The sequence below is a fragment of the Caretta caretta genome, chromosome 4 (assembly GCF_965140235.1).
Source record: "Caretta caretta isolate rCarCar2 chromosome 4, rCarCar1.hap1, whole genome shotgun sequence".
NCBI lineage: Eukaryota > Metazoa > Chordata > Testudines > Cheloniidae > Caretta > Caretta caretta.
The window spans coordinates 49,354,948-49,380,880 of record NC_134209.1 but is presented as its reverse complement, the minus strand read 5'-3'; the positions used below and the strand labels follow the sequence as shown (position 1 = coordinate 49,380,880).

Genomic DNA, 25,933 nt, shown 5'->3' with positions numbered 1-25,933 from the left:
ATCCTCACAAATGCCACCTTGCTCCCCATCCATTCAAACACAGCTGCAAAAAACTGCACCCCCCCCCCCACACACACACTTCATGTATTTCCACTGAATCCCCATCTCTACTACATCAAGTACAAACTACTTGTCTTCACTGTAAAAGCATACATCGTTTTTCCCTGCTGTACATATTATTTATATTGTACAGAGCCACCAAAACAGCCCTCTGTTCCACAATACCAGCCTTTGTTCTCCTTTAGTGAAGTTTTCCAACAAGCACCTTCTGCATTCTCCCATGCCACCCCATATACACAGGCAGTTCCCTGTAGTAATCCTCAAAGCCACTGCCGTAGCCTCCTTAAAACTCACTTATGCTTACAAACATTTGGCATTACTAACCAGTTTGCTGCTTATTACACTAATCAGGATAGTGTCACTGTTATTTTGTGGTACCCCTGGCTGTTTGTGATATCCACCTGTTGTCTGTCATCATATTCTTTGGAGCAGGGAATCTTCTTTTCATTACATGTTTGTACAATGCCTTGCTCAATGAAATCCCGATCTAGGACCCTCTAGGCACTACTATAAGTAATAAAATAACCCTGAAATGAGTACACCAAGAGATTCTTAGACTGAGATGGCTTCATTGGAACAATGTTGCACTATCAACACAATCTAATTTAAAGTGACATTATTGATCTCATATCTATAAATGAAGTTTGCTCTAATATATTTGGATAGAAACCACTGACCTCTACTGTACATGCACAGATGCATGATCCATTTCCTCTCTGAAGAGATATTTTTAAAACATTAAATATTTAGCAACTTTTACATAAAAGTAATCAAACGAAGCTGTTTAATCATGTTTAGTAGGAGGACTCTTGAGAAATGTGTTATCTGCTCATGGTGCCATACAACCTTTAGAAGGCAGGTGCTACTTAGCTATACCTTAACAATTTCTGTTAAAGCATCATTAGTTAATACATTTATTATACATAAAAAAAATAGAGGGCACATTGACAAATATCTGTAAGAACAGGCTTCAGTGTCTAAGGCTAAAAGTTCCACTCCCCATACTATTATGTACTAGTTGCTCAGCTACCATTCTCCAAGCCACAGAGATTTGTATATTTCACTGTGATATGTACTTTGTAATGTATTTTGAGATTCTAAGGGGAAAAAGATTTTTGCAAGATTAGTTGAACTACGTTTTCCTCAATCAGACATTAGTACAAACAATTTATCATTTCCATAAGTAACATTGCAAAAGATTCTTCTGCAGCAGGTATCATCAGTTCTTGTGAAGCTTGAGATGCTTTATATGAATACTAATGCAGTCTTTGTATTTATTAATACTGACTAATATATATATATATATACACACACACACACACACAGAAACACACACAGTGTGTGTTTCTATACATACACACCCACCCCCCTTCTGAGGAGGCTTTCTACAGAATTCTGTTAAAAATGTTAATATATTTCAAACATGTTGAAAAACTGTGTATGACTCTGATTCAGTGAAGTATATCCTTAGAAGGGCTTTTATTATCTACAATACACATTTATAAACAAAAATAGTTGATACAAATGTTGTGACTTTAATAATAATATTGCTTACTTTTGTTATAAAAAACTTTATTGGTAACAAACAGCACCACTTTGGTTAATCAAGCTGCAAAACTTTACTTTTCAAAATATATTATGAACTCTCACCCTTTTAATACCTCAAATTATGCCTTCATTCCATAAGAATAGGATAGTAAAACAGAAATGAGTCAACCATGTTTAGATTCACAAATGTACAGTAATTTCAATACATAATCCAAAGTAGCCTCTGGGGACCTAATCCTGGAAAAGATTTATGCTTAATTTTTGGCACTCTGAATGGTCCCATTGACTTCAAAGTTAAGTAAGTGCGTAAGTCTTTATCTGATTAGGATGCAAGTAAATATATTTAGCAGATGCTGCATGTTTTCTTTTATGAAGCACACCAGGAAAAAGATGGTTTACAGAGAGAATGGACAATACAACTACATTTCTCCATGTTTGTTCTTAAAGGTCTGAAAAGCTTGTCAGACAATGAAAGTGCACAGAAAACTAAATATGTCCAATTAAGGAATAAATTTACATAACTTCTACATTTCAGGCCCTGAGCGTGCAGTTCACACATAGATATTTTATATGAAGAATGTTTCAGAAGCTATCTATCTAGCAGCTGTATATTATGCTACAAGTGATCAAATTTCAAGCAGTGGAAATCCACTCCATTATACCTGTACTTGCATTTCCTGTTTTCAAAGAATGTTTACAACAGGTCCATAAGATACTACTTAATGTTTAACCTAGCTGTCACATGCCTCAATAAAACCTTTGCATTATACATAAATATGAGCTTGCATTGATTTAATATTACAGTCGATTAGGAAGGGACTAAATCAATAAGTTTGTTTATAGGAGTTGTAGTAACATGTAAAGTATTAATATCTTTTTTGAAATACGTTTTAATGTAAACACACCACTGTTCTCAATTTAGAGGGCAGAGTAGCATTTAATCCCTCGTTGCACCACCAATGTAACCACACTATCCCCCCCCCCTTCCGCCATATATGCCGTTTAACAAAACGGCCACTTGAAAACCAACGAATAACCAGAAGCATCGCCCGGAGGAGAGAGGCAAATAGTTACCCCGAGACGTTCGCATCTCTTTAGAGCCAGGGTGGCACTACCGACTTAAAGACATTTTAACAACTGATCGCGCCGCGGTGGGAGAAGGGGACGGGTGGGAGGAAGCCTGAAGCCAAAGGGGGTTAGGAAACAGGTGGGGAGGTGCGCTCAGGCTCCGCGAGGCTGGTGAGCGCCAAGACAGCCAGGGCCATGTCACTGTAAAGTCCCCCCACCCCGACACAGCCCCCACCGCAGGGCAGAGCGGGGGCAGGCGGCTGCGCTCGGCAGGTCCCCTCTCCCCGCGGGCGGGCGCGCAGAGCCACAGGGCGAGTCCCCGGGGCAGGCGGACCGACCCCCCGCGCCAGGGCTGATCCCTGCCGCCGCCGCCCTGTCCTTCCGCCGCGCTGCCCCACCCCGCAGCTCCGGGAGCCGCAGCCTGGCCCCGGGACCCCCCGCCTGGAGCGGCGGAGTTGCCGCTCGCCCACGCTCCGGCTGCAGACCCGCGGCTCCAGCGGTCTCACCTCCAGCCCCGGACAGCCCCGCACGCAGCACCCGTTTCTCCCGGCCCGGCCCGGCCGCGACTCCGCTCCGGCTCCGCCCCGCCCTTCGCTGGTAACTTTCTTCCAATGCTCCCCGGCTGGCGCGTGACTTCTTAGGTGGTTTGGCGGCGCGCGCCCGAGAGCCGGCGGCGCAAGGGGAGCGGCGAGTGGAGCGCGTCTCAATAGCCCGGATCGTCAACAACCACAGCGACCTCCGGCGCGCACCGCAGGTGAGGAAGACGCGGTCTTCGCAACCAGGGCGAGGAGGGGAGTTGAAAGCACCCTGACGCCGATTGGAAGAGCAGGGGAGTGACGTATGACGCGCCAAACCAATTAAAAAGTCGTGTCCCGCCTCAACCGGAGAGCGCCTGACGGGAGTGTCGATCAGCGGGGGAGCAGCGCATGCGTGGTTAGTACTTGTGACTAAAAATGTACTAAATACTGGAGTGTTAAAATGGCAAGACTTGGTCACATTCCCTCTCCTGCCCCCTGTATGTTTAGGCAGGTGGGGTCCAGAGGGTGGACTCTGCCCCCACCATCCGGGCAAAGGACTCTGTTTGGCTTGGAGAGGGCTTTGTTACTTATTAATACCACAGTAAAAGAGTCACTCACGATGGAGTGGCAGCGAAGGCACACGTCCCTGCGGCTCCCCCCCGCTGTCTGTCTAGACCAGAGCTGGTGATCTAGCCTTAAATCATTGATTGTCAATTAATTTGAGTTAACTAACACACTTGTAAATTCAAGCCTGGGCAAACCCTGTCTGTGTTCAAACGGGATCACAACTCTCCTCTACGTATAGCCACAAAGGCCTTCGTTGAGAAAGTTTTAGTGGGTTTTACAGGTAATAACTGAGCCCTGGTCTACACTAGGACTTTAGGTCGAATTTAGTAGTGTTAAATCGATGTAAACCTGCACCCGTCCACACGATGAAGCCCTTTATTTTGACTTAAAGGGCTCTTAAAATCGATTTCCTTACTCCACCCCTGACAAGTGAATTAGCGCTTAAATCGGCCTTGCCGGCTCGAATTTGGGGTACTGTGGACACAATTTGACGGTATTGGCCTCTGGGAGCTATCCCAGAGTGCTCCATTGTGACCGCTCTGGACAGCACTCTCAACTCAGATGCACTGGCCAGGTAGACAGGAAAAGAACCGCGAACTTTTTAATCTCATTTCCTGTTTGGCAAGCTGCAGGTGACCATGCAGAGCTCATCAGCAGAGGTGACCATGATGGAGTCCCAGAATCGCAAAAGAGCTCCAGCATGGACCGAACGGCAGGTACGGGATCTGATCGCTGTTTGGGGAGAGGAATCCGTGCTATCAGAACTCCGTTCCAGTTTTCGAAATGCCAAAACCTTTGTCAAAATCTCCCAGGGCATGAAGGACAGAGGCCATAACAGGGACCCGAAGCAGTGCCGCGTGAAACTTAAGGAGCTGAGGCAAGCCTACCAGAAAACCAGAGAGGCGAACGGCCGCTCCGGGTCAGAGCCCCAAACATGCTGCTTCTATGATGAGCTGCATGCCATTTTAGGGGGTTCAGCCACCACTACCCCAATCGTGTTGTTTGACTCCTTCAGTGGAGATGGAGGCAACACGGAAGCAGGTTTTGGGGACGAAGAAGAAGATAGCTCACAGCAAGCAAGCGGAGAAACTGGTTTTCCCGACAGCCAGGAACTGTTTCTCACCCTGGACCTGGAGCCACTACCCCCCGAACCCATCCAAGGCTGCTTCCTGGACCCGGCAGGCGGAGAAGGGACCTCCGGTGAGTGTACCTTTTTAAATACTATACATGGTTTAAAAGCAAGCATGTGAAAGGATTACTTTGCCCTGGCATTCGCGGCTCTCCTGGATGTACTCCCAAAGCCTTTGCAAAAGGTTTCTGGGGAGGGCAGCCTTATTGCGTCCTCCATGGTAGGACATTTTACCACTCCATGCCAGTAACACTTACTTGGAAATCATTGTACAACAAAGCATTGCAGTGTATGTTTGCTGGCGTTCAAACAACATCCGTTCTTTATCTCTGTGTTATTCTCAGGAGAGTGAGATATCATTCATGGTCACCTGGTTGAAATAGGGTGCTTTTCTTCAGGGGACACTCAGAGGAGCCCGTTCCTGCTAGGCTGTTTACCTGTGGCTGAACAGAAATGTTCCCCGCTGTTAGCCACGGGGAGGGTTGAGGGGGTAGCCACGCGGTAGGGGGAGGCAAAATGCGACCTTGTAACGAAAGCACATGTACTATGTATGTAATGTTAACAGCAAGGTTTACCCTGAAAGAGTGTAGCCACTGTATTATAAAATGTGTCTTTTTAAATACCGCTGTTCCTTTTTTTTTTCCCCACCAGCTGCATGTGTTTCAATGATTACAGGATCTTCTCCTTCCCAGACGCTAGTGAAGATTAGAAAGAAAAAAAAATGCACTCGTGATGAAATGTTCTCTGAGCCCATGCTGTCCTCCCACACTGACAGAGCACAGATGAATGCGTGGAGGCAAATAATGTCAGAGTGCAGGAAAGCACAAAATGACCGGGAGAAGAGGTGGCAGGCTGAAGAGAGTAAGTGGCGGGCTGAAGACAGGGCTGAAGCTCAAATGTGGCAGCAGTGTGATGAGAGGAGGCAGGATTCAATGCTGAGGCTGCTGGAGGACCAAACCAGTATGCTCCAGTGTATGGTTGAGCTGCAGCAAAGGCAGCTGGAGCACAGACTGCCACTACAGCACCTGTGTAACCAACCGCCCTCCTCCTCAAGTTCCATAGCCTCCACACCCAGACGCCCAAGAACGCGGCATGGGGGCCACCGGCCAACCAGCCATTCCGCCACAGAGGATTGCCCAAAAAAAAGAAGGCTGTCATTCAATAAATTTTAAAGTTGTAAACTTTTAAAGTGCTGTGTGGCATTTTCCTTCCCTCCTCCACCACCCCTCCTGGGATACCTCGGTAGTCATCCCCCTATTTGTGTGATGAATGAATAAAGAATGCATGAATGTGAAGCAACAATGACTTTATTGCCTCTGCAAGCAATGATTAAAGGGAGGAGGGGAGGGTGGTTAGCTTGCAGGGAAGTAGAGTGAACCAAGGGGCGGGGGGTTTCATCAAGGAGAAACAAAGAGAACTTTCACACCGTAGCCTGGCCAGTCATGAAACTGGTTTTCAAAGCTTCTCTGATGCATACCGCGCCCTCCTGTGCTCTTCTAACTGCCCTGGTGTCTGGCTGCGCGTAACCAGCAGCCAGGCGATTTGCCTCAACCTCCCACCCTGCCATAAACGTCTCCCCCTTACTCTCACAGATATTGTGGAGCACACAGCAAGCAGTAATAACAGTGGGAATATTGGTTTCACTGAGGTCTAAGCGAGTCAGTAAACTGCGCCAGCGCGCCTTTAAATGTCCAAATGCACATTCTACCACCATTCTGCACTTGCTCAGCCTGTAGTTGAACAGCTCTCTGACTACTGTCCAGGCTGCCTGTGTACAGCTTCATGAGCCATGGCATTAAGGGGTAGGCTGGGTCCCCAAGGATACATATAGGCATTTCAATGTCCCCAACAGTTATTTTCTGGTCTGGGAATAAAGTCCCTTCCTGCAGCTTTTGAAACAGACCAGAGTTCCTGACGATGCGAGCGTCATGTACCTTTCCCGGCCATCCCACGTTGATGTTGGTGAAATGTCCCTTGTGATCCACCAGAGCTTGCAGCACTATTGAAAAGTACCCCTTGCGGTTTATGTACTTGCCGGCTTGGTGCTCCGGTGCCAAGATAGGGATATGGGTTCCGTCTATGGCCCCACCACAGTTAGGGAATCCCATTGCAGCAAAGCCATCCACTATGACCTGCACATTTCCCAGGGTCACTACCCTTGATATCAGCAGATCTTTGATTGCATGGGCTACTTGCATCACAGCAGCTCCAACAGTAGATTTGCCCACTCCAAATTGATTCCCAACTGACCAGTAGCTGTCTGGTGTTGCAAGCTTCCACAGGGCTATCGTCACTCGCTTCTCAACTGTGAGGGCTGCTCTCATCTTGGTATTCATGCGCTTCAGGGCAGGGGAAAGCAAGTCACAAAGTTCCATGAAAGTGCCCGTACGCATGCGAAAGTTTCGCAGCCAGTGGGAATCGTCCCAGACCCGCAACACTATGCGGTCCCACCAGTCTGTGCTTGTTTCCCGAGCCCAGAATCGGCGTTCCACAGCATGAACCTGCCCCGTTAGCACCATGATGCATGCATTGGCAGGGTCCATGCTTTCAGAGAAATCTGTGTCCATGTCCTGATCACTCACGTGACCGCGCTGACGTCGCCTCCTCGCCCGGTATCGCTTTGCCAAGTTCTGGTGCTGCATATACTGCTGGATAATGCATGTGGTGTTTAATGTGCTCCTAATTGCCAAAGTGAGCTGAGCGGTCTCCATGCTTGCCTTGGTATGGCATCCGCACAGAAAAAAGGCGCGGAACGATTGTCTGCCGTTGCTCTGACGGAGGGAGGGGCGACTGACGACATGGCTTACAGGGTTGGCTTCAGGGAGCTAAAATCAACAAAGGGGGTGGCTTTACATCAAGGAGTATTTCAGGCAGGACTTCACGGAGGGTTCCAGTAAGAAATGGTGCACCTAAGTTATTGTTCTTATTGGAACAATGAGGTTAGTCTGGCCTCTGATTGATACATGGCTAGATTTACCTTGCTGCACCTTCTCTGTGAGTGACTGCAGTGTGACCTAGAGGAATGAGTCCCCTAGACAGGGGGGGGGGGGAAGCAAATGAGTACAAAACAAATCTGGTCTATTTCTTGTTTTGATCCACTCCATCTATCTTTTACATCTTTGGCTGGCAGCAGACGGTGCAGAAGGACTGCATGCCATCCACATCTCGTGGCTGCCCGGCAGAAGATGATGCAATAGGACTGCTAGCAATCCGTATTGCCTGCCTGCTCACCATAAGACGGTTCAATAGGACTGACTGCAGGACTAAAAACAATGACCTGGTCGAGTCACTCCAAATTTAGTCCCTGCACCCATGTCTGCCCAGGCGCTCCTAGCCGATGTGGCCAGGAGCACCTCGGACATGACGAGGACGGCTACCAGTCGTACTGTACCGTCTGCTGCCACAAGGCAATGGGTTGCTGCTACTGTGTAGCAATGCAGTACCACGTCTGCCAGCACCCAGGAGACATAGGGTGACGGTTACCTGAGCGGGCTCCATGCTTGCTGTGGTATGGCGTCTGCACAGGTAACTCAGGAAAAAAGGCGCGAAACGATTGTCTGCCCTTGCTTTCATGGAGGGAGGGAGGGAACGGGGGCCTGACGATATGTACCCAGAACCACCCGCGACAATGTTTTAGCCCCATCAGGCATTGGGATCTCAACCCAGAATTCCAATGGGCAGCGGAGACTGCGGGAACTGTGGGATAGCTACCCACAGTGCAACACTCCGGAAGTTGACTCTAGCCTCGGTACTGTGGAAGCACTCCACCGAGTTAATGCACTTAATGCACTTAGAGCATTTTCTGTGGGGACACACACACTCGAATATATAAAACCAATTTCTAAAAAAACGACTTCTATAAATTCGACCTGATTTCGTAGTGTAGACATACCCTCAGATGATTGGAAGCACTTTACACCTCTCGGCTATTGTTTCAAGGTATCTGCATACTTGATCTTCTCTTTAAAAGAAAAGGAGTACTTGTGGCACCTTAGAGACTAACCAATTTATTTGAGCATAAGCTTTCGTGAGCTACAGCTCACTTCATCGGATGCTGTAGCTCATGAAAGCTTATGCTCAAATAAATTGGTTAGTCTCTAAGGTGCCACAAGTACTCCTTTTCTTTTTGCGAATACAGACTAACATGGCTGCCACTCTGAAACCTCTTTGAAAGCATGTATTCTTCTCAATTAAGGGTTGATACAAAATCCCATTGAAATGAAGGGGGATCTTTCCATTGACTGCAATGGAATTTAGTTCAAACGTTTAGTCACTAACTATCCTATACATGTGGGATACCCAGAAATAATCACAATATCCCACGTGCAGTCAAATGAACAGCTTTTACTCTGATCCATAATGGATTGTTCAAAATACATGGGACAAAATAGCACTGGACTTGATTGCCTCCATATTGCAGAGTTAGCTCCTTTCTAATTTGCTGTCCAATAGGATTCCTAGCTCTCTCTTAGCATTACTGCTTTCCCATTTTGTTCCCTTCCATTGGATATCTGTGGTTTGGATTATTTCCCCACAGATAATTTTGTTATCTGTTCATATTTCTAGTTGCTATATTTTTTCTGTCATTGCTAGTATTTGGAACATCTCTTAGTTTAAATATCATATGCATATTTAATTAGCATACCTTTTATTCCATCTTCTAGATCATTAATGAATATTTTAAATATTACCACACCCAACATCAATCCCTTAGAGTACACTATTAGACACTAAGTTGGTACATTATTCATTTTTCCATTATAAACTTTCATTCTGTATAACATTGTTCTCTTCCACACTAATCTGAATTAATTTTATGAGCAGTGTTAATGAGGTACTGTCTCAAATACTTCACTATAATCCATAAATATTGCATCTACTATGTCTTATTTATCCATTTTGTTTATTTTATATAAAATAAAATCATTAAGCTTGTTTGCAAAATTCATTATTGGTTCCCTTTCCTTGGCAGTGATTATTTGACCTTAATATTTGTTCTGTTATTTTACTAGCGACAGAAGTAGAGTTGCTGGAAGTTTTCCAAATTTTAAGGTTTTCTACAATTTTTTAAATCCATTTTTGAACCAAATAATTTTTTGATGAAAACTTTCACCAACATTTTTCAGGTTTTTTGACTTCATCATAATTTCAAAATTTGGACGTGTTTAAAAACAGTAAAAAAAAAAAATCCACAACATTTTTACTAGATAGATAGAATTAGATACTGTAATTAGAGCACCTTTAGATAGAAATTAGAATTACACCCAGTAAATACCAGCTTCATTATTCTTTCTTTTTATGATTAGTGCTACATTTGCTTTTCTTTAGTCTTCCAGTGTTTTCCCAGCTTTCTATGACTTTTTTCAAAATAATTGGAAAATTCAACAGCTAATTCCCTTAATATCTTAATATGCATATCATATTGGCAAGATTACTTATATCTGTAAAAAGAAAAGGAGTACTTGTGGCACCTTAGAGACTAACCAATTTATTTGAGCATGAGCTTTCGTGAGCTACAGCTCACTTCATCGGATGCATACCGTGGAAACTGCAGCAGACTTTATATATACACAGAGAATATGAAACAATACCTCCTCCCACCCCACTGTCCTGCTGGTAATAGCTTATCTAAAGTGATCATCAGGTGGGCCATATCCAGCACAAATCCAGGTTTTCTCACCCTCCACCCCCCCACACAAATTCACTCTCCTGCTGGTGATAGCCCATCCAAAGTGACAACTCTTTACATAATCAAGTCGGGCTATTTCCTGCACAAATCCAGGTTTTCTCACATCCCCCCCACCCCCATACACACACAGACTCACTCTCCTGCTGGTAATAGCTCATTCAAACTGACCACTCTCCAAGTTTAAATCCAAGTTAAACCAGAACATCTGGGGGGTGGGGTAGGAAAAAACAAGAGGAAACAGGCTACCTTGCATAATGACTTAGCCACTCCCAGTCTCTAGTTAAGCCAAAATTAATAGTATCCAATTTGCAAATGAATTCCAATTCAGCAGTTTCTCGCTGGAGTCTGGATTTGGAGAGTGAATTTGTGTGGGGGGGTGGAGGGTGAGAAAACCTGGATTTGTGCTGGAAATGGCCCACCTGATGATCACTTTAGATAAGCTATTACCAGCAGGACAGTGGGGTGGGAGGAGGTATTGTTTCATATTCTCTGTGTATATATAAAGTCTGCTGCAGTTTCCACGGTATGCATCCGATGAAGTGAGCTGTAGCTCACGAAAGCTCATGCTCAAATAAATTGGTTAGTCTCTAAGGTGCCACAAGTACTCCTTTTCTTTTTGCGAATACAGACTAACACCGCTGTTACTCTGAAACTTATATCTGTGTATTCCTTTACCAGCTGTTTCCTGATAGCTGCTTTTACTTCCTATTTATCCAAGCTTATTTTCTTTATTTTTCTTGTTGAAGACAGATTTTAAAACAGAGTTCAACATCTCACCTTTTTTAAAACTCATTGTTAATTATATCTCTGTCATTACTTATTAATGTATCTAATATTGCTTTAGCACTTCTTTTTTCCTTTGATATATTTGTAAAAACCCTTCTTATTCCAGCTACCCCTTTGGCTAGCATCAATTTAGTGCTCAATTCTGCATTACTTCACTAGGATGCCACAAAGATTTGTGGATCCTAAAGCAGGATTAGGGAGGTTATTCTGAGTTTTTGCTTATCTTTTCCCTTTTCTCTGTGTATTCTTATTCTGTTGCTTCTTACTTTTTCCAGTACAAATTTGTTTTTAACTTCTGATCTTTGAGCTGTCCCTCATGAAGCCGTATTGGCTTATACCCATTTCTTCTAGTCTTTCTTCACAGAGGAAATCTAGTCTGTTGCGTATTAATTATGGTATATTTTAAGATTCCCTGCCGTTTTTCAGTCTGGAGAATTTTAATACAACTGTCACACTATTCAGACTGAGAATGACACAAGTGGCATAGGAACCCTGAAAGGAACTTAAAAGAGAGGTTTTTTTAAAACTAGAATAAGTGGTACAAACTCATAACAGTACTATAGGGATTAAAAGATTTTCTGCTGTAGTCATTGTCAAGACATGACCTTTAGCATACATAATCAAGGGCTGTGGAAGAATGTGATCATGTTATTAGAATTGATGTTCATTTCTGTAGAATATAGGGATATTCACATCCTAGCAGAATGTTTAAAACAGTCGTAAAGTGATTGTTTTGTTCAAAGGGAAAGTTAAAATAGGAGGTATAGTTCCAAACTGGATGACTATGGGGAGCAATTAATTATGGCCCCAGTCCGGCAGGACATCCGCACCATGTTTTCTTGGGAATTACGAGAGTAGATGGGATCTTAGAAATTAACAGCGGGGGGCGGGGATGGGGGGGGAAGAAGTAAGACACAGGGCCCAATACAAGTGTGGGGAGACCCTTAACATGTTGGAGGGTCTTTTCCCATATATTGGATGTATTGGATGTTTAGAGAAGACCTATTTAATCAAGGGCCATTCAAGTTTGGAAAAGATGTGCACCAAAAAGGGACCCCTGCCCTGGAAAGTTAGGGAGATACCAGGAGTCATTGTTATGTCTATGTCTATTTCAACAGTGCCGATATCTTTTATTGCAAAAAAGTTTTTTGTTCAACTATTCAAATGGGTGTTTCTGTGCCTTTATATTCACTCCAACTTTATGCAACTTACACAGTGGACACACAAAACATTTTCCCATGATGAAGACATATTGGCCAGGTTTTAACAGGAACTGGGCTAGATCTTCTAAAATTCAATAAGCCAAGCATGCCTTTCAATTACTACTTGTTTTTATTTAACCTCCAACAGGCAATTTTTTAAACATCCTTTTTTCTTATGAAAATAGGTACAAATAAACAATAACCAAAGTAGCTACAAATCTTTCCCCCTTTTCTATTGTGTAGAAGCCCTCTTGCGACAGAATTAATGCATTTCCTCTGAGGTGGGAGGGGGTAAAGGAAAGAGCAGGATTTAAGGGGGCTGTGCAGTGCGGGAGAAATACCTACATGGCACAGAGACCAGGTCCCAGTGATCTTTCTGTGTGCTGCCACACCACATCTACTGTGTATATTCCAAATTGCATAGTGGAGATTCCAGTGGCTGTGGAGTAGCTGGGGAGATTCTTCTCCCTTTCCCATTGCAGATTTCCCCAGTACAGTTAATGTACCATCACACTCAAAATTGCTGGTAAACCACTATGAAAGATAGTTTCAAATGCGTAGACACAATGTGTTAGCCATAAACAATGTTTGAAGTTTGTCAGGGTCTTCCGAAGCTGGGCCACTGTAAGCCATGAAGGATCACAGGCGTTATCTCATTAGGGGAGCTTTCACAGAGCATAAACACTCACCCCTTTTTTCTTCTTCCTCACTTCACTCTAGACATGACAGCAAACACAAGGTAAACTTTGCTTTTCCTTTATTTGTTTCATCTACACTAAACATTGTTAATGTTTCTCCAGTTTATTTATCAACAGTGCTATAATTTCTCTGAAAATGCTAAGTGAGTGCCAGGAGCAGTTTCCCTGAAGTCATCTAAAGTTTATTTATTTCCTATTTTCAAAGATGGATCCCTAAAGTTGGAGTCCTAAATCCATATTTGGGCCCCTAAATAAATGACTTGATTTTCATAAGTTCTGAGCAACCAGCTGTACCCATTGACTGCTGAGTGCTCATCAGCCCCTTGTTTAGAAACTGAAATATAGAGTTGACAATCAAACCCTAGGGACGCATTCTTGAAAATCTTGGCCATAGGGTTTTCTGCAGGAAAAATTTCACTGTTCTGTTTTGTTTCAATAACCTGTGGTGAAATGCATGCACCCACTCATGGACACCAAATATACACTCACAGACCTAATCTCAAACTGATGTCAGATCTAGGAAGGGTTGATAGATACTGTATACTGTGCTGTAAGAAGAGGATACGAGTGCTGTTGCCTTGTAGTACACAAAGGTTGCCAAACTTACAGCAAGTTCTGGATGATTTGTGTTCCCTCCTATCAGAGAAACACACTGGTATCTGGCCTAGGGCAATTTCCTCCTGCTTATGTTTTCATTCTCAAACCAAAACTATGCTCCTTTTTCTATCCTGCTGCTTTCCACCTTCCTTCCCATGCTGTTTCTGCCCTCACCATTGTTATTGTTCACAAAAGACTATCTGGCAGAACTATAGACTGAAGTACCATGAAACATGATGAGCCTGTGATTTTTTTCCTCAGACTCTTTGTGTTTTCCCTCACATTCTGGCTTCAGCATTGCTTTCTCCCCAGCCATCCCCCAGTCAGTCAAATATATTTCAAACATTGCAGAGCTTTAGCACAGAATAAGCACGTTCCAGTTTAGTTCAGAAATGAACACCTGCTGTAAGTGGTCAGCTTGCTCACCTTCTGCCTATTTGAACTAAATATTCTTGTTTTTATATTTCCCTGAAAATATCTAAAGTGTTCTGATTAAGAACTCAAGGAATGACTCAGTGCTGAAATTTAGCTGTTAGAGTTACTGAAGGGGAAAAACACTTTTATTTAGTCTGACCTCCCGTAATGAGATAACACCTGTGATCCTTCATGGCTTACAGTGGCCCAACTTCGGAAGACCCTGACATACTTCAAACATTGTTTATGGCTTACACATTATTTCTGCTCATTTGAAACTATCTTTCATAGTGGTTTACCAGTAATCTTGAGTGTGATGGTACTTGAACTGTATTGGGGAAATTGGCAGTGGGAAATGGACAAGAGCCTCCCCAGCTACTCCACAGCCACTGGAATCTCCACTATGGGATTTGGAAGGGATGAATATAAACAGATGTGGTGTGGTAGCACACAGGGAGATCTCTGGGACCTGGTCTCTGTGCCATGTAGGGATTTCTCACTCCCTTCACAACCCCCTTAAAACCTGCTCATTCCTTTCCCCCCTCCCACCTCAAAGGAAATGCACTAATTCTGTTGCAAGAGGGCCTCTACACCCATAGAAAGGGGGGAAAGATTTGTAGCTACTTTGGTTATTGTTTATTTGTATCTATTTTCATAAGAAAAAAGAATGTTTAAAATATTGACTGTTGGAGGCTAAATAAAAACAAGTAACTTTTAGAAAATGCATTAAATTCTGTCTTTCAGAGACAGCAGTGTGAAAAAATTCCTGCATTAATAAGTCTGCTGGTACAATCATCTCCCAATTTGGCAGAGTTCAGAATGTTCTTTTTGCAACCCTTATTGAACATTTTGATCTCTACTTGTTTTTGCAAGAATAACTGGCTCACTTCATTCTCTGCTACTTATACACTTACCGTGATTTAGGGATCTCAGAGCCTTTCACAAATATTATTGAATTTAGTCTCACAATATCCTTATGAGTTAGGGAAATATTATTATCTCAATATTACTAATGGGGGAATTGAGGCACAAACAGATTAAATGTCTTGCCCAAAATCAGCCTGTGACAGAGCCTGGATTTCCTGACTCCAAACCTTATCCTTTAGTAACACAAGAACAGCCTTTCTCCTGTTATCCATTTTCTGTAAACTTTGTGTAGTAAGTGTAACTTTCATTTCAGTAAATAATGCCTGTGACTCATATGAGCTGATTTCTAACTTGATTTCTGTAGTATATAGTCATTAGGTATGGACATTGAGAGTGAAATCCTATCCCATTTTAGTCAATGGGGGTGCTATTCACAAAGATACTTAGGTGCCTAAGTCCCATTTTTAGGCAACACTGCAGTCCACAAAACTGCTCAGATGCCACCTAATCCTGTAGGTGCCTTAACTCATTTGGTGCCCAAGTTTTTGCGGTAAAAGTTCCCTAGGCACTTATGTGAATGCCTCTGAGAATGCACACTGGTGCCTCACTCTAGATGTCTGGACACGTATCTCCTGCCTAAACCCCAGAGCAATTCACAAACCAGGGAAGATAGGCATTCAGCCAGTAGTATGCAGGGGCCCAGTCAAGTTGGTGTGCTCAGAGAGACCACATTTTACCCCGCTGGTGAGGTCATACAAAATAGACAGGAGTGGGGAGGGAAGGAGAACCTCCTTTATCACATTTGACCTAGAGTACAGATTACTCACTCAGAATGTGGAAACCTTCCAATTCAAGTTATCCTCCCCTCCACCTGATGAGAAGTGATTTGATGAGGGATCTTCACCTCACAGGTGAGTGCTGTAGCCATTAGGCAATGGAATAGTCTGATGTGGGTCTCCCTCAATCTCTCCTATTAAAGTTGTTCCACTTTAATTAAACAATTAAATATCAATTTGGCCAAAGAAAGTGTTAGAATGACTCTATAGCCTCGTGGTTAGGGCACTCATCTGAGAGGTGGCTGCTCCCTGTTCAAGTACTTTCTCCCCACAGGAGAAGGTGGGACTTGAACAGAGGGTTGCCCACATCCTGGGTTAGTACCCTACCAACTAGGCTAAAGTTCACCCTCCTTTTTCCCTGCCTGTTTTGTTTCAGCCCCACAAATGACTGGAATGCCTGTCATCCCCTGGTTCATGGATCAAAAACAGAAATAGGCACCTCCCTGCAGCCCAGACTTAGCACACATCCCTCTGGTCAGCATCTTCCATTGGCTAGTTTTGGCAGACCCTGCCTAGTATGCTGGCTTTGTGGATTGCATTCTAATGTGCCTATCTCTCCCCATTCATGGTATAGGAGTCTAAACACCTTACTCAGGCTTTGTGGATTGCAGTATTGTTTCTGTGATTTTTCTAGATGCCTAAAAGGTAGGTGCTGCAATGCTCAGGGTTGCAATGCCTACATCCCTTTGTGGATCCTACCCTGGGAGTTTTGCTGCTGACTTTTTACGTGGGTCAGAATCCCATCCAGAATGTAGAAGGGTCCTAAATACGATGTCCAAATTTCACATTTGGATGCTCATAGTAGCACTTAGCTGTATATGTTTATAATGTACATTCCTAAGTACCCTCATCCAAATGAGGGATGTGGCTGTCTCATGGAGGAGCCCCAATTGAAAATTGGACTTCTGATGTGTATTTCTTATGTGAGTTTGGTATAACAGCGTCTCTGATGTTAACAGCATTTAATTGACTGACCCATAACATTTTAACACCATGTTTCTCAAACTTTATCAGTGTTGCATACATTTTAATACAGAAATTATCTTCTGGAGCATCTTCTGTCTCCCTCACAATATAATATCTCTGTGGCAACTACAACAACTACAGACATGGAAAGTAATATTAGGAAATAATTTAATGTATAATGCCTTTCAACAAAATGTAGCCTCTGGAAATAATGAGGAGGAGCCAGCACCATGTGACCAGCCAACTTTCTGGGAACCACCAATAAGTGCTTCATAGGACTGCTTGTGATCTATGGACCACAATTTGAGTAGCTCTGCCTTAACTTATATAGTATTTCATTTTCCATATACGTCTTTTATTATCCCTTTTCAAGGATAGTTTGTTATCTTCATGTCCTAGGTATGTCTCAGAACACTTTGTGCAGGTTACTATGATGTGTCAGGAACGGCAGCAGCTGGTCATTAGGTTTTAGGCCATACAAAAGCTGAGCTGGAAAAAAGTTCTTAGGTACCAAGAAATTTCCATACTGGTTCAGACCCATTGTCCATCTAATCCATAGTTCTGTCTCTGACAGTGGCTAGTACTGGCTGCTTCGGAGGAAGATGCAAAAAACACAAAAGTGGACAGTTATGGAATAACCTGCCCATTAAGAGAATTTCTTCCTCACCTCTGTTTGGTGAATTTGTCCTTGTCATAACATATTCCTCTTTTTGTTGAATAATTCTGTTTTTTATTGTAGTTTCAATCAATCTACCTGAATTTTGGAGGAAGAATCAGGACAGTTTCCATCTTTACCAATGCACTCAGTCCAACTTCCTATATGGTTAGCCCTATTCCTTTATTCTCACAACATTAATTCTGCTCTTGGGCACATATTGGATTAAATAGTGGCATAAACTTCACTTACAAATATTGTTTGACATACTTTGTGATCTGATAGAAATAAACTACATGTAGAGTGAAATCCTGGCTCCACTGAAGTCCATGGCAAAATTCCACTTGCCTTTAGTGGGGCCAGGAGTTCAATCCTTCATGTTTTCTTCTATCTTCAGATTAACCAGGTAATTTCTGCCTCTGAGATTTGCTCAAAATAAAATCCTATTAAATAAATTAAAGCACACATTATTGGAGTTAATATAATCTGGATTTATTTCCAAAAGAGTGAGATATTTGGATTATGAAGAAGAAGAACAATCAGACAGATTGACACAATCAGGACCTCTGAGAAGTATATATGTAATTAGGGAACTTTACATCAAAGTACAGGATAAACATGAGAACTTCTTCAGTCTAACATTTCTTTCTAAAGGCAGATACTTGGTAACCTAAGACTGTAATATGGGAGGCACATTCTCATTTCCTGGAACCAGCTATCAAAGACGCTTTTTATGCAGCAACTAGAAGAACAAATTGGCTAAAGATCTTGTTGAAACAGGGAGGAAGACCACATGGATTTAAGGCTAGCTTTCTTTCCAACACATAGATGCTGCCATCTCCAACTCCACCCCTGTACAAACAACATCATAGTTACAGCTGATACCTGCATATCCTCAGCCTTATATAGCCATAGGAGGCCATGAACCCTGACTTTTCTTGACATTTGTTCTGGATAAATAGGAGTACATTGCATTTACCTTTGAGGACTTTTACTCTATGGAGTTTTTCATCCAAGTACTCCCCTTCCACTTGATTTTGCTTACTCTAGTAGGAGGAGAATATCACACAAAATATATTGCATAATTTGAAAAACTGAGGACCTAGTTCTCATTTATACTAAGGCTCCTTTACGCATTCTGGCAATGGAAATGTTTACCGGAGCAGTGTAAAGGTGCCATTCGTAAATGAGAACAAAGCACAGAAAATTTTAGGGACAAGAAAGGACCTTCTAGCTCAATATACATATAAAGGACTTCTGGCCTTTTCAAAATGTGCCCTTACTTCCTCTACCTTCGTGCATTTTTATCATACCCTACTATCCTCTCCTTTACTGGAAACAAATATAAGTGTCTCATGGACTCATTTGTACTCTGCTTCAGTTACCTTTGCTGGTAAATTATTCCTTAAGGTTGTTTACCTATGCATAAAACAGCTGTACCTTAGTTTCCCATTTAATTCATTTTCTCAGTCATGTTTCTTAGTTTTAGAAGAACCAATGTTTAAAAAAAAAAGTTTCTCTTGACTTTGCCAGTCCCTGGAAACTTTTATTCTGTCACGTCAAGGCCATCTTTTTATCAGCAAGGATAAACCCAAATCCTTACTCTTGAATCATGAATTAGACTGTTCAGCATTGCCCTTCTCTACATATCCAAAGACAATAATATATTTCCAGTGGTATTGTAACTGCATGGAGTATCCCAATGGCATCTTGCAAGTGCCTCACAAAGTAAATGCCCAATCCAAAACCCATTGAAGTCAATGGAAAGGCCCTAAATTTCCAATCCTGCAAATTGAAGCTCCCTGAGTGGACCTTTACACAGGTACAGAGTTTGTGTACTTTAGTGGAACTCTGCACAGTAAAGGTGGATCAAGCGGATCATTTTGCACATTTGAGACCTAGCATAGTATGATTTGGAGTGGGAGGGGGCTGCTGCGTCACTGTAGTGCTTAGTGAAGACTCTACCTATGCCAATGGGAGAGCTTCTTCCATCAGCGTAGGTACTCCAACTCTATGGGAGGTGGTAGCTATGTCAACAGGAGAAGCCACTGGCAGTTAGGTCAGTATACATCACTCAGAGGTGTGGATGGTTATACCAACATAAATTTGTAGTGTAGGCTAATCTGCAAATCCTTTTCTTGATTAAAATGCTGGATTATTCTGTTATTTATCTCATATTCCCCTGACTTGATCCATGCTCACAGAGTAGTTTTTTGCAATTTGATGCATTGAAATGTGTTTGTCATCTGCTGGCTCAATCATGAAACAATTCTGATCCCTTTGAATCTGGCTGTAAAGCTCCTCATTATTTACTTTACCTCTAGTCTTTTTGTGACACCTGCAGAATTGGGGAGCTCCTATTTAGTATCATTACCCATATCATTTTATATGTTAACAACAATAAATATGCTAAAACTGACTCCTGGGCTGGATGGGGTTAAATTTTAAAAAGCACTAAGGCCCAACCTCTGTTTCGTAGGTGCAATTGACACCTGTACAATTTATGTTCAATCTTGTGCTCCAAAATCAATTGCAGGTGAGAAATCAGAGAATTTGTGCCCCTAACTACCTGACTTGAACCACAATTCAAATGCCTGTGCAATTTTTGCAGGTACAAATTACAACCACAAAAGTGGAGGGTAGGCTTCAACTCATTTGGAAATGTACCTCCATCACCTCTTTCCAGTGTTAAAACTATTCACCTATGGTTACTCTTTAACTCTCTTAAGCCTTTCGATCTCCCCATTTTACTTCTTATTCTATGACTCTTTACCTCAGTCACATCTGATCCTTGCTGAATCACTCACTTTTCTAGCTGAAGCCATTATGGATCAATACCATCAGTTAGAGAAATGCCTTTGAAAAAGTAGTGTCTTGATGCATTTCATTTGTCTAGCCATTGTTACGTCATATAGGCTATGGCTACACTACAGCTTATGTCAACAAAACTTATGTTGCTCAGGGGTGTGTATTAGCCACCCCCTTGAGAGGCATAACTGACTTAAGCGCTGGTGTGGACAGTGCTATGTTGGCGGAAGAGCTTCTCTGCTTGCAGGGACTAGGGTGATTAAGCTGATGGGAGCACTCTCTCCTGTTGGCTTAGAGTGGCTACACTGGAGAGCTTATAGCAGAGTAGCTGCATAGGAGCAGCTGTACTGCTGTAAACTCTCCATTTTAGCCATAGCTGTAGGGTGGGGTTTAATTGTGATCTAAAGTTTGGGGTTGCATGTAGTTGTGGATCTTGTAAAACTTTATACACCTCTGCTCGTTTCACAAGAAAAACAGGCATATGAATGTGTATATTTGTGATCAGAAAGTTAACGTGAGTCACATGCATCATGAGCCCCTTAAGAATGGACTCAGCACACATTAAAAGAGAGCTTTCACAGCCTATTCCCCCAAACTAACATTCTTCATTCAAAATGTAATGTTACCATATTGTGTATTTAAAAATATAGCATGCAAATGTTGTATCCTTCCTAAACAAACGATAAAATTAATGAAAAATCAGTTATTACTTTGATGTTTTGCGTCTTATTAAAAACGTGGTTGTAATCTGAAAAAGACACTGTAAAAAGGGCACCTTCTTATTTAGTTTATCTGCTTCATGTGTGTATCTGGATCATATCAGCTTCTGTTCAGCCTAATCCTTCACTTTCCTAATACATCGGGGCTTACTACTGTACAACATGCAAGAAAATTCTTACACACTGTAGTAAGCCCCAATTCTAGTCTGTAACCTGGACAGAAAAGAAAAACCACTTATGCAAATATACGTTATGGCTATTGAAGGGCTAGGGAAGTATTGCTCAAGCAGGGTACTCATTTGATATAATGACCTATCTCATTTTATTAGTACTTGTTTGGCATAAGTACTTCACTCATTTAGGTCTTTGCAGTTGTGAATAACAGAGCCACCTCAAACTCATGTAGGTATAACCTTTGTACCTCACCATACCATTCTATAGTCTCTCTCTTTCTTATAACTATATCTACTGTATACTTTCTACATGCGTCTAGCTAAATTTACTATTGGTGGTGATACAAGAGTCAGCAAAAACATAAGTGATAAGCCTGCTCTCACTGAAGAGCTTTAACCTCATAGGGAACAAGATTGGAACCCAAGCTTCATTTCCAAATCCCAGGATAAGCAGGCAGTACTGACAGTATATTGAACAAATCTGACATGGTATCAAGAGGATCTGCTAGGACCAGAATAGAAATGGAATGCTATGATGTCAGAGTCATTTTTTCCTCATCACAACTGCTCTTAATGTGGCAATGCAAAGGTTTGAAACAACATTAAGTTTTCATTAAAGAATAAAAGTGAAAAAAGTAAAATGTATAGACAGACAAAAGTCAAAAATGTGTCAGTGAATAGTTGCCAAATTATTTTATTTATATTAGGTCTGTAGATGAAATTAAACTCATGAAAAGGGATACTGTATCAGAAGTTATTAGTTAAACTCCAGCTACCAAGGGAGGTTGTTGCAAGGAGCATCTATTAAAAGTCAAAATAATTACACGTTGATTTTTTATGGTCAGCTTTCAGCATTTTGTATCAAATATAAAACAACAGCTTCCTTTTCACAGGTCATCCGTTTCTGGAACAGTGTTGGAATCCGAAGGCTGGATGAACACTATGGGAATATTCTCAGACGTCCATCCCTTAGGAGTCCTGTTGAAGGACCTCCTGGTAGAAAGAGGGTTAGCGAGGATCATGAACCTGGGATCATTTAGCAGCAGTAGATTAAAATCTGGTACCTTGAATTTAACCAGCTTTGATGCTCTCTCAAAACCACCAAATGGAGTGGCAACTCTGTAAAGATGGTGGGAGGGAAAAATAAAAGTGAAATGTGATTTTAACAATACCCATTTTTCTTTTGCCCCAAGAGCTGAAAAAGAATAATCTGTTTTTTGTTTTGATTTGGTTTGATTTGTTATGACATTTTTTCAGTACAGTAATATGATTCCTAGCTTTCTGAGATCTCTTGAAAAACTTTTGGAAAAGCCATATGTTGATTATTTTTCTGGCAAATTCTCTTCAATGCCCCTCTTTTTTGTTCCCTTTTACATACATGTTTTTATTCTCGGCCTTTCTCATAGTCATAGTTACAACCAATTGTTCAATCATTTTTCCATCCAAATATTGGGTAACAAAGTGAGTGCCTGATGATTGCTGATTTAGTCACTGAAGGTATTTTGTGAATGATAGAATCATAGAATATCAGGGTTGGAAGGGACCTCAGGAGGTCATCTAGTCCAACCCCCTGCTCAAAGCAGGACCAATCCCCAATTAAATCATCCCAGCCAGGGCTTTGTCAAGTCTGACCGTAACAACTTCTAAGGAAGGAGATTCTACCACCTCCCTAGGTAACGCATTCCAGTGTTTCACCACCCTCCTAGTGAAAAAGTTTTTCCTAATATCCAACCTAAACCTCCCCCACTGCAACTTGAGACCATTACTCCTTGTCCTGTCCTCTTCTACCACTGAGAATAGTCTAGAACCATCCTCTCTGGAACCACCTCTCAGGTAGTTGAAAGCAGCTATCAAATCCCCCCTCATTCTTCTCTTCTGCAGGCTAAACAATCCCAGTTCCCTCAGCCTCTCCTCATAAGTCATGTGTTCCAGACCCCTAATCATTTTTGTTGCCCTTCGCTGGACTCTCTCCAATTTATCCACATCCTTCTTGTAGTGTGGGGCCCAAAACTGGACACAGTACTCCAGATGAGGCCTTACCAATGTCGAATAGAGAGGAACGATCACGTCCCTCGATCTGCTCGCTATGCCCCTACTTATACATCCCAAAATGCCATTGGCCTTCTTGGCAACAAGGGCACACTGCTGACTCATATCCAGCTTCTCGTCCACTGTCACCCCTAGGTCCTTTTCTGCAGAACTGCTGCCTAGCCATTCAGTCCCTAGTCTGTAGCGGTGCATTGGGTTCTTCCGTCCTAAGTGCAGGACCCTGCACTTATCCTTATTGAACCTCATCAGATTTCTTTTGGCCCAATCCTCCAATTTGTCTAGGTCCCTCTGTATCCTATCCCTGCCCTCCAGCATATCTACCACTCCTCCTAGTTTAGTATCATCCGCAAATTTGCTGAGAGTGCAATCCACACCATCCTCCAGATCATTTATGAAGATTTTGAATAAAACCGGCCCCAGGACCGACCCCTGGAGCACTCCACTTGACACTGGCTGCCAGCTAGACATGGAGCCATTGATCACTACCCGTTGAGCCCGACAATCTAGCCAACTTTCTACCCACCTTATAGTGCATTCATCCATCCCATACTTCTTTAACTTGCTGACAAGAATACTGTGGGAGACCGTGTCAAAAGCTTTGCTAAAGTCAAGAAACAATACATCCACTGCTTTCCCTTCATCCACAGAACCAGTAATCTCATCCTAGAAGGCAATTAGATTAGTCAGGCATGACCTTCCCTTGGTGAATCCATGCTGACTGTTCCTGATCACTTTCCTCTCATGTAAGTGCTTCAGGATTGATTCTTTGAGGACCTGCTCCATGATTTTTCCGGGGACTGAGGTGAGGCTGACTGGCCTGTAGTTCCCAGGATCCTCCTTCTTCCCTTTTTTAAAGATTGGCACTACATTAGCCTTTTTCCAGTCATCTGGGACTTCCCCCGTTCGCCACGAGTTTTCAAAGATAATGGCCAATGGCTCTGGTATATGCTCCAGCCTCTTCCCCTCCTATTTTGAGAGTCAGAACATATTGTCTTCTAGACATATTAAGGACCAGGTTCTACTGTCTTGTGCACTACAGACCTCAAGAAGGTGAATTAAAGAAGTAAGGGCCTGATTCTGATCTAACACCGCTATAATTCAGAGGTAATGAAGTTGAAGTCAGTGGATTGACAATGTACGACCATATCTGCTCACAAGTGTTGTTGTATTGATTTAACTAAATTGGTTTAGAAACTGGCTTAGTTAAATTGGTGAAAAACAATGTTGTAATTGAAACCTACTCTCTGAAGAAGACTTTATGCCTCAAGGGCCCCGCCTGGGGTTTTTTTTTTGGTAGAGGCTTGCAGAAACCCAGGCCGAATCTAGCCCATTATCTGCTGCCAGTATTTTTAATATTATTTAAAGGTACCGGTAAATGTTCCTGAGGTGATTAGCTTAACAAATCAAAAGATAAGAAACACTTAGCAAGCATATACAGTTAAATGAATTTGCAAATATTTTAAAACAATATTTCCACATACAATTTGTGATTTCTTTTGTACTTGCAGACTCCTGGGCTGAGAGTTTTCTCTTAGCTGTTCCAGAACCCCATGTGTAAACAAACCTGACCAAACAGAAATAAATTGTACCAAATGTGGCCATACCTGTTGGTCAATCAAATAGTTTTCCTCGGATATATCTAGATTATGGCTAGTAAAGAAGCAATTTGTTAACTGGACCTTGATTCTTGGTTGCCAGAAAACCATATAAGTAGTGGCACAGCCAAGTGAATTCCAGCTGAAAACGGAGACCTTTCAGTTGGCCCACTTGGTTTTCTGGGTTTGATACAGAGTAATAGATCCATTGGTCTAGAGTTCCTGGGGCTACTGGTCCTCCAGTGCAGACCAAAACAAATAATTGAACACCAGCAGGAACCAAAAGAGAACAATTGAAGATTTTACTGGAATGTTAGCAGGCTATACATGGTAAAACAATACCCACTGCCAGATGAGCAAACTCCAAGATTCAACAAAAAAAATCATAGGGAAGTATCTACTATAGACCAGACTGCTTTATGTGGTGCATAGAGATTGCTCACTAAAATTTTGCAGTTCGGTACATAGAATCCTAGAACTGGAAGGGACCTTGAGAAGTCATCTAGTCCAGTCCCCTGCACTCGTGGCAGGACTTAGTATTATCTAGACCAGTCCTGACAGGTGTTTGTCTAACCTGCTCTTAAAAATCTCCAATGATGGAGATTCCACAACCTCCCTAGGCAATTTATTCCAATGCTTAACCACCCTGACAGTTAGGAAATTTTTCCTAATGTCCAACCTAAACCTCCCTTGCTGCAATTTAAGCCCATTCCATATCCTCAGAGGTTAAGAAGAACAATTTTTCTCCCTCCTCCTTGTATCAACCTTTTATGTACTTGAAAACTGTTATGTCCCCTCAGTCTTCTCTTTTCCAGACTAAACAAACCCGGTTTTTTCAATCTTTCCTCAGAGGTCATGTTTTCTAGACCTTTAATCATTTTTGTTGCTCTTCTCTGGACTTTTTCCAATTTGTCCGCATCCTTCCTGAAATATGACACCCAGAATGGGACACAATACTCCAGTTGAGGTCTAATCAGCGTGGAGTAGAG

At 42.4% G+C, this 25,933-nt stretch overlaps 3 protein-coding genes across 6 annotated transcripts in view; 1 reads left to right on the top strand and 2 right to left on the bottom strand.

The window, feature by feature from the left end:
- USP53 (ubiquitin specific peptidase 53) overlaps positions 1-3,406 on the bottom strand; it is a 59,945-nt gene extending 56,539 nt beyond the window's left edge. Inside the window, exon 1 of the mRNA XM_048847134.2 lies at positions 3,183-3,406. The gene's annotated coding sequence lies outside the window, so the exon portion shown is untranslated. The remainder of the gene's footprint in view (positions 1-3,182) is intronic.
- A 116-nt stretch (positions 3,407-3,522) lies between these two features.
- On the top strand, positions 3,523-6,079 carry LOC125635438 (uncharacterized). 2 transcript variants are annotated; one of them, XM_048847136.2, is made up of 3 exons: positions 3,523-3,609; positions 4,394-4,961; positions 5,542-6,079. In XM_048847136.2, exons 2-3 carry the CDS (start codon positions 4,400-4,402, stop codon positions 6,060-6,062), a joined length of 1,083 nt encoding a protein of 360 aa, XP_048703093.2. In that variant the 5' UTR covers positions 3,523-3,609; positions 4,394-4,399; the 3' UTR covers positions 6,063-6,079. The 2 variants fall into 2 exon arrangements, with proteins under 2 accessions (XP_048703093.2, XP_048703096.2); XM_048847139.2 differs by lacking the exon at positions 3,523-3,609 and having other exon boundaries at positions 4,385-4,961.
- An 11,988-nt stretch (positions 6,080-18,067) lies between these two features.
- The window catches only part of MYOZ2 (myozenin 2), a 32,246-nt gene continuing 24,380 nt past the window's right edge, over positions 18,068-25,933 (bottom strand). For 2 of the 3 annotated variants that reach the window (XM_048848016.2, XM_048848019.2), the window contains one exon: positions 18,068-22,419. In XM_048848016.2, the coding sequence (XP_048703973.1) occupies positions 22,188-22,419 (232 nt within the window). In that variant the 3' untranslated portion in view covers positions 18,068-22,187. Of the gene's footprint in view, positions 22,420-23,872; positions 24,013-25,933 lie in introns of all 3 variants that reach the window. The other variant, XM_048848017.2, reaches the window with a different exon arrangement.